Raw genomic sequence first — 14,224 nt, forward strand, 5'->3', positions numbered from 1 at the left:
GGATAAAATGAGAAAAGCGCGCGCCGGACTACTCCTTAAATAGCCAGCCGCAGCGATCGCCGCATGCTGGCTATTAGCGGCGGCCCCCGGCTACTGAGAACAGCCGGGGGCTGCAAAGTATGGAGCGGGCAGGAGTCCGGAGCCCGCTCCATACACAATGCAGAGCACCGCATACTGGATATTAGCGGCGGTGATGCATCAGCGGCCCCTGGCTACTGAAATCAGCAGGGGGTCGCAGAGTACGGAGCGGGCACGAGTCGGAGCCCGCTCTGTACACCCAGAGCGCCGCCGCATCAGATCCAGCCTGCCCGGCTCCACAAATGTGGAACTTGTATCTCCTGATGCCCGGGACATGCTGTTCCTGGGGTCAGGAGATACAAATTCCACATGCCTTAAAGAATCGATTGAAAAATATTTTGAATCGATTCAGTATCGCCAAGTGAAAAAATCGCGATAATCGCGCAAATCGATTTTTTCTTACATCCCTAGTATTTATGAGAAAAGAACTATGTACATGGCGCATTGCATTGTTTTGTTGAGATGTATGGAGAGTGAGAAGGAAGGAAACCTCACCGCAAGTATATCGCATGAACGTGTGCACACTTGGCTGGGTCAATGGTGCATGTGTAGAATATAATCATGAGGAAAAGCAGATGGCTGAATGTGCGTTCATCTAGCTATTGAAAGTATATAGATCGGCACCTTGACACTCAGATGTGTGGGATCAAAATCGAGCTGACACAGCCAGCAGTCAATCTGCATCGAAAGCCTCAGCACAGTCAGCTACGTGAAGGAGTTTCACAGACTTTACAGCAACAAAATAGTAGCTAGTTTGTAAGGAAGACCTTTTCCCAATTTTGCATTTAAAAAGAAATTGAACCATAAAAAAAAAAAAAAAAAAAAAAAAAAAAAAAAAAAAAAATCTGTGCAAAAAAGCCTATACACACTAAGACACTGGCCGCCATTCTGTGGTGCTCTCAATGTGGCTAATATGTATTAATTCACATACAGCGGACTTTTAAATTCACTCCTCTAAACCATAAATTGGGTCTCTCCTGGTGACCAATGTATGGGTTTCAGAGATGTAAAGACTACCAGCATAAATACCAGGCAAAATATTATTATTTTTTTTTTTTTTAGAGTGTCCCTAAGAACAATGATCCACTGCCCTCTGGCATCTACGCCCACTTTTCAAATGGAGAAAAAGAGAAAATAGTGCGAAAGCTATGTGAAACCTGTGAGCCCATTGTGGAGTAGAAGAATTCAGCAGGAAGTTTACCTTTAGGAACCTGGCACACCCAATCAAGCTGTGCATCACAGTGGAAAGGTTTTAGTCTAAAATTTGTTTCAGCATAAGATAGGTCCATAATCCCCATCCAGTACGATCGCTTTGGTACATTAATCTGTATATTTAGAATGCAAAAAATATATAAAATAGTCAAATGAAATCCAATCAAGGTACTGACAAACAGAAAAATGTAAAACAAAAAACACAAAAACATTGTTAAAAGCTCAAATGGGCACTGTCAATGACAAAACATTAACCTCTCAAATATACTTCATACATTTTTTTCTTTCATCTCCTTTTCATAGAAAATTAAATCCTGGCTTATAAAATCCTGGCTTATAAAAAAAGATTAAAAACAAAGTCCAGGAAGTGAGGGAAGGACTAGAACTCCCCTGTCCTATCAGACAGCAGTATAAAAACAAAGAGAAGTGTGGTTACAGAGCAGCCTGCAGTGATCGGATGAAGAGACACAGCACAGCAGACTCAGAGAATGCATGGTGAGTGAAGGCGGGCTCAGTGCTTGCCTCAGACACGCCCCTTCCTGAGCAGTGGATTTCATAAAGAGTGAGCAGCCAAACAAAGGGATTTGTGAGCCAAATACAGAAACTAAACAAAAAAAACAAAACCATGTACTGCATCTGCATGACCTACGGTAATAAGTAACATATAGAAGCATCATTTTTTCTGTGATATGACAGGTACGCTTTAATCCAAGGAGAGAAGACGAAGCTGCATATGTTAAATGGGTACTACGGTGCTTACACATCTTATCCCCTATCCAAAGGATAGGGGATAAGATGCCTGATCGTGGGAGTCCCGCAGCTGGGGACGCCTGGGATCATGCACGGGGCACCCCGTTTGTAATCAGTCCCCGGAGCGTGTTCGCTACTGGTCCGATTACTGGCGACTGCAGGGCCAGCGGCGTGTGACGTCACGCCTCCGCCCCCGTGTGACATCACGCTCCACCCCTCAATGCAAGCCAACGGGAGGGGGCGTGATAGCTATCAGGCCCCCTCCCGTAAGCTTGTATTGAGGGGCGGAGCGTGACGTCACACGCCGCCGGCCGTGCGGTCGACCGTAATCAGACCCGGAGCGAACACGCTCCGGGGACTGATTACAAACGGGGCGCCCCCAGCTGCGAGACTCCTGCGATCAGGCATCTTATCCCCTATCCTTTGGATAGGGGATAAGATGTGTAAGTACCAGAGTACCCCTTTAAGTACTGTAATTATCAGTGTATTTTTAAAACCTAAATTTAGGGCAAAAAGCCTGCCTACGTGTTATACCCCGATAAATGTTCTGGTCACTGATTTAAAGTGGCCACAGCGCCGGCTGCTTGTTACAGATAAGCAGCCCGACCGCGGACACTTTAAAACAGTGACCAGCGGTGGCTCCTGCTACTATCCACACAGCCCACCAGACCTGCCACATTACCTGAGCCTGCCGAGTGTGGCAAGGTAAGGTAATATGAAAAACCAAAAAAGCAGGGGGAGAGGGGGGAACAATGAGCAAGGGAGGATTATGAGCAAGGGGGGAAATGATGAGTCAGAAGGGGGGGGGGGAATGAGGAGTCAGAAGGGAGGGGGGGGAATAATGAGTCAGAAGGGAGGGGGGGGAATAATGAGTCAGAAGGGAGGGGGGGGAATAATGAGTCAGAAGGGAGGGGGGGGAATAATGAGTCAGAAGGGGGGGGGAATAATGAGTCAGAAGAGGGGGGGGAATAATGAGTCAGAAGGGGGGGGATAGATGAGTCAGAAGGGGGGGAATGGTGAGTCAGAAGGGGGGGAATGGTGAGTCAGAAGGGGGGGAATGGTGAGTCAGAAGGGGGGGAATGGTGAGTCAGAAGGGGGGGAATGGTGAGTCAGAAGGGGGGGGAATGGTGAGTCAGAAGGGGGGGAATGGTGAGTCAGAAGGGGGGGAATGGTGAGTCAGAAGGGGGGGAATGGTGAGTCAGAAGGGGGGGGAATGGTGAGTCAGAAGGGGGGGGAATGGTGAGTCAGAAGGGGGGGAATGATGAGTCAGAAGGGGGGGAATGATGAGTCAGAAGGGGGGGAATGATGAGTCAGAAGGGGGAAAATGATGAGTCAGAAGGGGGAAAATGATGAGTCAGAAGGGGGGGAATTATGAGTCAGAAGGGGGGAATGATGAGTCAGAAGGGGGGGAATGATGAGTCAGAAGGGGGGGGGGAATGATGAGTCAGAAGGGGGGGGGAATGATGAGTCAGAAGGGGGGGGAATGATGAGTCAGAAGGGGGGGAATGATGAGTCAGAAGGGGGGGAATGATGAGTCAGAAGGGGGGGAATGATGAGTCAGAAGGGGGGGAATGATGAGTCAGAAGGGGGGGAATGATGAGTCAGAAGGGGGGGAATGATGAGTCAGAAGGGGGAAAATGATGAGTCAGAAGGGGGGGAATTATGAGTCAGAAGGGGGGGAATGATGAGTCAGAAGGGGGGGAATGATGAGTCAGAAGGGGGGGAATGATGAGTCAGAAGGGGGGGGAATGATGAGTCAGAAGGGGGGGGGAATGATGAGTCAGAAAGGGGGGGGGAATGATGAGTCAGAAAGGGGGGGGGAATGATGAGTCAGAAGGGGGGGAATGATGAGTCAGAAGGGGGGGGAATGATGAGTCAGAAGGGGGGGAATGATGAGTCAGAAGGGGGGGAATGATGAGTCAGAAGGGGGGGAATGATGAGTCAGAAGGGGGGGAATGATGAGTCAGAAGGGGGGGAATGATGAGTCAGAAGAGGGGGAATGATGAGTCAGAAGAGGGGGAATGATGAGTCAGGAGGGGGGGTGATGAGTCAAAGGGGGGGGAATGATGAGTCAAAGGGGGAAAATGATGAGCTGGGGGAATCACGGGAAAGGCGGCACACAGGGGATCAAAGGGGGGGGGGGGGGTAAATGTGGCACAGGGGCTGATAAAAGGGGAGGAATGATGTGGCAAGGGGAAGGGGGGGTAGACTGAGGAGCAGGGGGAATCAAAGTTGGGGAGGATGATGAGGCATATAGTTCAGAGCTTCCAAGTCATTTATTTTACATACATTTTTTTTCCTGTGAAAATGAGGGTGCGTGTTATATGCCAGTGCGTGTTATATGCCGATTAATACGGTATGCTCATAGCAAAGAGACGGAGTACTCAGACCCCCACTGATCAAAACCTCTGCCATGTCACTATGATATGCAGGACTCAAGTGCCGCAGGAACGCATGGGCATGGAGTTCCTGCTCTTTTTTCCACAGCAGGAACACTGTTAGGAGTCTTGCAGGACCAGCCCTTGAGTAGAAATCTTGGGTGAGTCCACACACTTTTTTTTCCCCAGGACTTGACCCTCTGATGATATGTCGAAATATTTACGAAACGGTAGTTACTCTCTTCACGTACAAAGTTATTGGCTTCAACTATTCACACACAGCAACCCACCTCAAAAGCAGCACAGTCCCGGAAAGAATAGTCATCTTCCTGAATCTCACTCAGCACTGTAGAGGAGATCTATGGAAGAAAAGAGATCACTCAGTCAAAACAATCACATATCAGGACCAATATATGGAACAAAATAAAAGAACACCATGAGCAGCTCTGAAGACAACATTAGAAAACTATTTCCTAACACAATGTTATTACAGTGTGCCAAGAAGTCAGAAGGTTCTAGCAAGAACTGCAAGGATCTTTATTATTGTATTCTAGCCTCTAACACAGTTTTTTTTCCCCATCTAGGGTGCCTCCAGCTGTTGCAAAGCTACAACTCTCAGCATGCCCAGACAGCCAAAGGCTGTCCGGGCATGCTGGGAGTTGTAGTTTTGCAACAGCTGGAGAGACACTGTTTAGTAAACACAGCTCTAACCTAATGATACTAACCTGCAATTTATTTGGAGCAGATCACGCACTGGAACTGTGCGCTTCGCTCTCCGTTCTGTGCCTATCGGCCTCATAGGCTTGTATTGTAAGTCCGTCCAGGTCATGTGACACAAAGACTGGAGAGAACGCGCTAAGCGCACACTTCTCCAGTCTTGTTCTCCTGATTGACAACATTTGCTACATCTCTTTGACAAAGCAAAAGTTTTTCTAATTGACAGGTACTGTATAAACTACAAAGTAAGTGAGCTCAACTGTGGCTTAGAACTGCTCTATAAGGCTGCATTCACACTTCGTTTTTACATTACGGGTGCCCGACCCCAGCCGGACCAGCACTGAACTCCATTTACTTTAATGAGCCGACCGGAGTCAAACGGTGACTCCGGTCGGCTCATTTTTGACCTGTATCCAGTTTTGTAACCGGACCTAAAACCGGAGTAAACTAAGGTTTTACGTCCGGTCAGGAAACCGCATATGGGTCAAAAATGAGCCGACCGGAGTCACGGTTTGACTCCGGTCGGCTCATTAAAGTAAATGGAGTTCAGCGCTGGTCCACCTGGGGTATGGGAGAGCCCGGTTTGCCCCTCCCCCAGCCTGATCCGGCACCCGTAATGTAAAAACTAAGTGTGAATGCAGCCTTAGGGTATGTTCACACTACAGAGTGTGAACGGAATCTCCGCTCACTGAATTCAGCGAGAGGAGATTCAGACTGGCAGACTGTGGAAGGACCGCCCGGCACTGCGCCGTCACCATTGACGGCTATGCAGTGCTCGCGGACTTCCGCGCAAAGAATGAACATGTTCATTCTTCGCGCGGAACAATTTCAGCGGCGGAATTCTCCGCCGCTGAAATTCCGCAGTGTGAACGGGTCTCGCGGAGACCCATTCACACTAATGTTAAGTTCACACTGCGGAATTCGGCTCGCGGATTTTCGCTGTGAATTCCGTAGTGTGAACATACCCTTACTCTCCTATGATTTACAATGCAGTGCTGACTCTCTGCTGTATATAGGCACAGGCCCAATGGGAACTCAGTGCATACAGCAATGTTTTCTCTATGAGATGAGTGATTGCAAACTACAATAAGAAAAACGAATAAAAAAAATAAAAATAAAAAAACATTTTATCATGCGACGTCTATGGGGGAGATTTATCAAAACCTGTCCAGAGGAAAAGTTGCTGAGTTGCCCATAGCAACCAATCAGATTGCTTCTTTCATTTTTAACAAGGCCTCTGCAAAATGAAAGAAGTTATCTGATTGGTTGCTATGGACAACTCAGAAACTTTTCCTCTATTCATGTATTGCTAAATCTCCCCCTATATGTATAAATACATATAAGCCAGGAAGGAGGGGAAAGCTTCATCATTTACAGATTTATTACATCACAGATGAGAAAAATATTAGTGCATAGAACGTTTACTTACTGGATGGCCATCACTCCATTCCCAATTTCCCAGATTTCTTTTATTTAAGCCCAGCCAGACCCACCGTGTATTACTGATACTGGTAAAAATAAGTGAACATAGCAATGTTAGCTTACAAAATATAAGTTATTTATAAATGGCATAGATTGCAGTTAACTGTGGCAACAAATCAGATTTAAAAAAGAAAAAAAAAGAAAACCAAATGTTAGAATTCTAAAAAAAAAAAACAATACTGACCAAAACATATATGGTATAAATCCTTCTATAAATGGGATAAAATTTTACGGTCAAATAAGAAATAAAGCTTTTTTTTCCTAGGTAAAAATGCTTTATGGGTAAAATAGGACATACCCCAATAAAGATTTTAGAAATGAATACAAGTTGTTCATGTCTTCCATATGTGAAAAACTGACAAGATGGCCGCCAAACTCTTCACAAATTCCCTCGGCTTCTGCCCAAGTCCTCTGCCTCAGAAGTCTCTCTTTATGAAACAGCTACAAAAAGAAGTACAAAAAAATGTTCACAAAATAGCCCTGAAGAATAAAACATATAAAGAAATGTATAGATTTATAAAGAAAAAAAAAAACTAAAATAAAAAGATTGGTGGAATGGCCTATTGAAAGTTATGGCAAAAATTTGTAACACACTTTGTTCTCCAGTCAGCAAAATGTAGAAAGCTTGTAAGTCTTTGATATCATGGAAAGCGGCAATGCCTTTCAGCACCAAATTACCAAAGCTCTTCCATCTCTTTTGGAGAAAACACTGTACTGTAGACACTTGAAAGGTGTACAGTTTGTTCAGAATGCTTGGAGCCAGAGGCCGCGATTTTGATGCCATGGCCACACCCTTTTGAGCCATCAAGCCACGCCCCCTCCATTCAGGTCTATGGGAGTGGGCGTGGCGTCACGACCACTGCCGCAGGAACCCAGCGTTTGTTTAGAACGTTGGGTGCTGCGGGAGATCGTGGTAGGGGCCCCCAGTAGCCAGACCCCTTCAATCAATCAGACATCTTATTCCCTATCCTTTGGATAGGGGATAAGATGTCTAGCAGTGGAGTACCCCTTTAAGGCCAGGTTCACACTACGGAATTTCGAAGCAGAATTCAGTTTTTGATTAATGATCAGTATCGGCGATAAAAGCAATGCTTATAAACAAGTATGATGAACAGCATAAGTGCAAAATACCAAAGACTAAAACTGTTGATTTTTGGTCGAATCAAATACCAGAAAAGACAGAATAAAAAGGGATTAAAAAGTCACATATACGCAAATGGGGTAACTATAAAAAAAAACACAGTTCATGGCACAAAAATAATGGCACTTACGCAGCTCTGTAAACAAAACAAAAAAGTCATAGGGGTCAGAATAAGGCAATTTAAAGCAATATATATAAATAAATATATTTATTTATATTTTAAGAATATATTTTTTAAGTAGTAAAACATAACAAAAACTATAAATAGGGTATCGTTGTAATCGTACTGACCTGAACAGCATGTTAGTTTTGATGCATGGTAAATTTTGAATTTCAATTTCACCCCACAAATCCTTTTTATTTTATTATTATTATTTTTTTTTGGTTCTAAAGTATATTTTACAATGAAATGAAGTATCATTACAGCCCCCCCCCCCCATTTTTTAATAATTGCATATTTTTTGCTCAGTTTCCCCGCACAAATAATTTTGTTGGTTCTGAAGTATATTTGTCTCTATATCGGTCTCCCCTATGAAGGCTTTGCTCCTTTTTTAAATCTCCGAGTCTTGGAGACATCAAAAGCTCCATATTCGGCAGTCTCTCAACACATAGTTACATAGTTAGTACGGTCGAAAAAAGACATATGTCCATCAAGTTCAACCAGGGAATTAAGGGGTAGGGGTGCACTTTATGCACTTTAGACATCCGGCCATTGTTTCAATAAAGCACCTTGGGGGAGATTTATCAAAACCTGTCCAGAGGAAAAGTTGCTGAGTTGCCCATAGCAACCAATCAGATCGCTTCTTTCAGAAGCGATCTGATTGGTTGCTATGGGCAACTCAGCAACTTTTCCTCTGGACAGGTTTTGATAAATCTCCCTTTCAACCCCATTCCTCATAGTCTGTTAATTTTCGCGAGCAGGGCCTTCACTGTTATAGTATTACACACTAAATATTCAGTCTGATACTTGTCCTTATTTGTACCCCAAAATGGTAAAGGCGCTGCGGAATCTGTTGGCGCTATATAAAAATATATTGTTATTATATTTTACAATAAAAGCATGTCATCACGTAGATTTAGTACTACAAAAAGACAAGTCCCTGTATGTCTCGGTCTATGGGAGTGGGCGTGGCGTCACGACCACTGCCGCAGGAACCCAGCGTTTGTTTAGAACGTTGGGTGCTGCGGGAGATCGTGGTAGGGGCCCCCAGTAGCCAGACCCCTTCAATCAATCAGACATCTTATTCCCTATCCTTTGGATAGGGGATAAGATGTCTAGCAGTGGAGTACCCCTTTAAGGCCAGGTTCACACTACGGAATTTCGAAGCAGAATTCAGTTTTTGAAATACCACTCAAATTCGTGTGCAGCCGAGTCCCATTGTTGTCTAAGGGGTTCTGCTGCAGAGTGCACACTACGGAATTTCACAGTCGAAAGTTCCGCCGCTGAAATTCCGCCAGCGAAAGAATGATCTTGCTCATTCTTTTGGCGATATCCGCCTGGAATACAGTCTATGGGGACTGCAATTTACAAGCCTTAGATTCCGTAGTGTGAACATAGCCTTAGTGGTGTATATATATTATGCTGACAGTGCTGGGAGGGTAGCTGCAGAGACTTCCCCACTGCTGACATGGACTCTAAAAAGGTGAGCGTACGATTAATAAGGTTCTATACTTTTAATAAACAGCGTCAAAAAGTGTAACCAGCCATGCACTTGAGATCACTGTCCGAAAAATACTGCTTCTGCTGACAGGCATTTCTCTCGGCTCCACCATATACATGCACACTCACCAGAGCATCCATGTTTATTTCTGCAGGGAGATGGGAATTAGCTTGTGCTAGAGGTGTCTGGCAATGGCTTATCTCCCGATACACATCAGACTGCTACAATTGGTGGGTTTGGTTGACTTATCTCAAATGTAGGGCGATCCACAATTTCCGCAGCTTTGTAAACACATTGGGGGAGATTTATCAAAACCTGTCCAGAGGAAAAGTTGCTGAGTTGCCCATAGCAACCAATCAGATCGCTTCTGAAAGAAGCGATCTGATTGGTTGCTATGAGCAATTCAGCAACGTTTCCTCTGGACAGGTTTTGATAAATCTCCCCCACTGATTGGTTGCTATGCCCAACTCAGCAACTTTTCCTCTTGACAGGTTTTGATAAATCTCAGTCATAGTTTATATTATAATAAATGTCATACTTTGTAGCAGTAGAGGTCTGATCCAGGCTTCCAGCCCTCAGGACACGTGGTGGGGGGAGGTTTGGGGGGCTCTTCCTCTTTTGTTTCTCCAATCCTTTTCTTGCAGATAGACAAAGCTTTGAAAGTTTTGCAGTCTTTCACCTCCCATTTCCCGAGAGATTCTCCAGTGGCCAAAGCAACACATCCCCCGGCTAATGCTGCAAAACACATTTTTATATATTTACGAAGACATAATGAAAATTGCACTTTGGTTGCATTTACCAGTATAAACCCCTTAGTGAGCGCCCATTCGTGTTTATACGTCACATGGGCGGTCACTGCATATACGCGGCAGTTGTCAGCTGTATCTTAATAGCAATGATCAGTATCGGCGATAAAAGCAATGCTTATAAACAAGTATGATGAACAGCATAAATGCAAAATACCAAAGACTAAAACTGTTGATTTTTGGTCGAATCAAATACCAGAAAAGACAGAATAAAAAGGGATTAAAAAGTCACATATACGCAAATGGGGTAACTATAAAAAAAAATACAGATCATGGCACAAAAATAATGGCACTTACGCAGCTCTGTAAACAAAACAAAAAAAGTCATAGGGGTCAGAATAGGACAATTTAAAGCAATATATATATAAATAAATAAATGTATTTATATTTTAAGAATATATTTTTTAAGTAGTAAAACATAACAAAAACTATAAATAGGGTATCGTTGTAATCGTACTGACCTGAACAGCATGTTAGTTTTGATGCATGGTAAATTTTGAATTTCAATTTCACCCCACAAATCCTTTTTATTTTTTTTTTGGTTCTAAAGTATATTTTACAATGAAATGAAGTATCATTACAGCCCCCCCCCCCTCCCCCCCCATTTTTTAATAATTGCATATTTTTTGCTCAGTTTCCCCGCACAAATAATTTTGTTGGTTCTGAAGTATATTTGTCTCTATATTGGTCTCCCCTCTGAAGACTTTGCTCCTTTTTTAAATCTCCGAGTCTTGGAGACATCAAAAGCTCCATATTCGGCAGTCTCTCAACACACTCTATGCACTTTAGACATTCGGCCATTGTTTCAATAAAGCACCTTGGGGGGGGGGGGGGGGGCGAGGGGAGATTTATCAAAACCTGTCCAGAGGAAAAGTTGCTGAGTTGCCCATAGCAACCAATCAGATCGCTTCTTTCAGAAGCGATCTGATTGGTTGCTATGGGCAACTCAGCAACTTTTCCTCTGGACAGGTTTTGATAAATCTCCCTTTCAACCCCATTCCTCATAGTCTGTTAATTTTCGCGAGCAGGGCCTTCACTGTTCTAGTATTACACACTAAATATTCAGTCTGATACTTGTCCTTATTTGTACCCCAAAATGGTAAAGGCGCTGCGGAATCTGTTGGCGCTATATAAAAATATATTGTTATTATATTTTACAATAAAAGCATGTCATCACGTAGATTTAGTACTACAAAAAGACAAGTCCCTGTATGTGTCTGTAGATATAAAAAATAATAGAGTTATGCCTCTTATAAAGGTAGGGAGTAAAAAAAATCCAAAATGCGAAAATGGAAAGAAAATTTGGTCAATAAGTAGAATATAAAATTACTACACTGAACTAGAGAACGTGATAATGGGGGAGATTGATCAAAACCTCCGTGAAGGAAAAGTTGACCAGTGGCCCATAGCAACCAATCAGATCACTTCTTTCACTTAAAAAAAAAAAAAAGGCCTCTGAAAAACAAAAGAAGCGATCTGATTGGTTGCTGAGGGCAACTGGTCAACTTTTCCTCTGCACAGGTTTTGATAACTCTCGACGGACGAATGGATGAATAGATAGAAAGATTTATCTATTCAATTTACTTATTTATTGACTTATTTGGGAAGAAAAATAAATAAATACAAGCATAAATAAAATAAATTAAAAAAAAGACACCAAATCTGCAGATTTTGCACCCTGACCGAAGGGCAGAAAGTCTACATATAAGTCTATGATTACCTGGCTGGTGGGTGTTCCAGTTGGAATAGGTGGGGTCTTTTGTTCCGTCCGCAGTCTCCCAATAGTAATCTCCAGTCCCGTTCGCATCCCTTAAGCTCGTCCAGAAATATTTCCCTTCAATGTTACTTTGCTTTCTTATTAAGGAGTTCAGGAATTCTTGCTCAAACCTGAATGATCAGAGGAGACGTGATATTAACATCAAGATCTTAGAATCAAGCATCACCAATAAAATAAAGTCACGAAAAATTTTTATTATTATTTTTTTTTACCTGTTTGTAATAATAAGGTTGCAGCGCGCCTCAAATAACACTTCAGTCGTGTTAAAGAGATAGCAGTATTCTCCATGCTTCCTCCAGTTCTACACAGAAAAATAAATACCGTAAGTTAATGACACTTCTGATAAGAGAAGCTTAGGTTCTATGGCAGTGGTCTCCGAACTGTGGACCTCCAGATGTTGCAAAACTACAACTCTCAGCATGCCCGGACAGCCGTTGGCTGTCCGGGCATGCTGGGAGTTGTAGTTTTGAAAACACCTGGAGGTCCACAGTTTGGAGAACACTGTTGAATTGGCAAGTGAGCGCTCTCGGCAATTCTTAAAATAAATACACAGGTTTCTGGCTGCACTACATACCACATAAATCTTTATGTAACATAAGGTACTTTTCTAAATGAATGCATCTTCTTGCCAGGACTTAAGCGGGTAGGAAAATGTAACGTACCTTATCTTGAGGACATCCCGAGTCAGAGTTGGTGGCGTTCTTTACCACACCAGGCTTCCTGCAGACGGACTTCAATGTCTCCGAACAATTTCTCACATGCCAGCGACCGGTCTGGTGGAAAGAGAAGAATAAACTTTTTCATTACAATCTCACACAATAATCTAGGAAAGGAAAACAAACATAAATCATAAAAAGTACTTTCTAGACTAATGTCACAAACAGCAGCTTTTGGGGGGGGGGGGGCAACGACACTACTGCAATTTTTGTTGAGCCAAATTTAAGGGGTAAGGCTACATTGACACCACAGAATATCTGCCCGGAAAACTCAGAGTGCACCGGTCGCCGCAGAAATCCATTGGCGCAAGAACCGAGCAGACCAGCACGACTGATATAAAAAAAATTTAAAATAAATTGTGACTCGCAGCCGAATGTGACCTGAGCTCAGCGCTCTCAGCCTTTCTTAGTGCTGATCACGGTTAGGGGGTAAGGGTTAGGGGTTAGGGGGTAAGGGTGTTAGGATTAGGGGTTAGAGGTTAGGATTATTGTTTAGAGGTTAGGATTACGGTTTAGAGGTTAGGATTAGGGTTTAGAGGTTAGGATTAGGGTTTAGAGGTTAGGATTAGGGTTTAGAGGTTAGGATTAGGGGTTAGAGGTTAGGATTAGGGGTTAGAGGTTAGGATTAGGGGTTAGAGGTTAGGATTAGGGGATAGGGAGTGAAAAGGAGCAGGCTGTAAAGTAGAAAAGTGTGGTAAGGGTTAGGTTTAGGGGTTAGGGAGTGAATGGGAGACTGCTGTAAAGCAGAAAACTGTGTGCCTGTTTGGAGGGTCACATTCCGATACAGGGACAGAGTTTTCTTCATTACACAGTCACCAATGCAGTCCACGGGTGTTCGAACATGTTCATTCTTTCGTCGGAGTCCTGAAATTCAGCAGTGTGAACAGTGCAGAAGAATCCCATTGAAGACAATGGGAGGCTGCAACACTGGAAATTCTGCCATGTGAGTGCACCCTTTGGGACCATTCACATGGCAGAATGACTACCCAGGAAAAATTCTGCAAAGTCTGGAATCTGATTTTCCGGGGCAAAAGTTATCCAATGCAGCAATTCTGTTGCGTGCATGGTGCAGCAGAATCCCATTGAAATTCTGCCACGTGACAGAGCCCTTAGTCCTTCCTTCAGATTTACTTTTAAGCCTACTTCTGGCTTTGGCTACAAAAAAAAATAAAAAAAATGGACGAAAAACTTTACAAAAACTACAGTGTGAAAAGGCCCTTTTATCAGGCAAAGTAGCCCTTTTTTTTACTACATGACTATTGATCCTAGGAATGTTTTGTTTGTACCTTAAAGGGGTTATCCAACATAAGATGATTTTAGTATTTACCCGCCAGACAGTAATGGACATGCTTAGGAAGGATCTGTGCTTATCTAGGAGCTAAACAGCTATGTTCCGAGTCAAGCATAACACTGTGGCTATATTTTTGTGAACTGGGTATTTCCTGTTGGAGTTCCCTCCCTCGAACTACATGTCCCATAATTCCTTGTTTGTAAGTGTGAGGTAAT

General features: G+C 43.5%; 1 protein-coding gene across 1 annotated transcript in view; it reads right to left on the bottom strand.

Annotated features, from left to right (window-relative positions):
- LY75 (lymphocyte antigen 75) overlaps nt 1–14,224 on the bottom strand; it is a 113,292-nt gene that overhangs the window by 39,480 nt on the left and 59,588 nt on the right. The window contains exons 9-16 of the mRNA XM_056536449.1: nt 12,665–12,775; nt 12,215–12,303; nt 11,946–12,112; nt 9,958–10,154; nt 6,916–7,058; nt 6,565–6,643; nt 4,709–4,777; nt 1,280–1,403 (exon numbers count right to left, since the gene is read on the bottom strand). Of these exons, the coding sequence (XP_056392424.1) occupies nt 1,280–1,403; nt 4,709–4,777; nt 6,565–6,643; nt 6,916–7,058; nt 9,958–10,154; nt 11,946–12,112; nt 12,215–12,303; nt 12,665–12,775 (979 nt within the window). The remainder of the gene's footprint in view (nt 1–1,279; nt 1,404–4,708; nt 4,778–6,564; nt 6,644–6,915; nt 7,059–9,957; nt 10,155–11,945; nt 12,113–12,214; nt 12,304–12,664; nt 12,776–14,224) is intronic.

This window comes from Hyla sarda, chromosome 8 (assembly GCF_029499605.1).
Source record: "Hyla sarda isolate aHylSar1 chromosome 8, aHylSar1.hap1, whole genome shotgun sequence".
NCBI classification, from domain to species: domain Eukaryota; kingdom Metazoa; phylum Chordata; class Amphibia; order Anura; family Hylidae; genus Hyla; species Hyla sarda.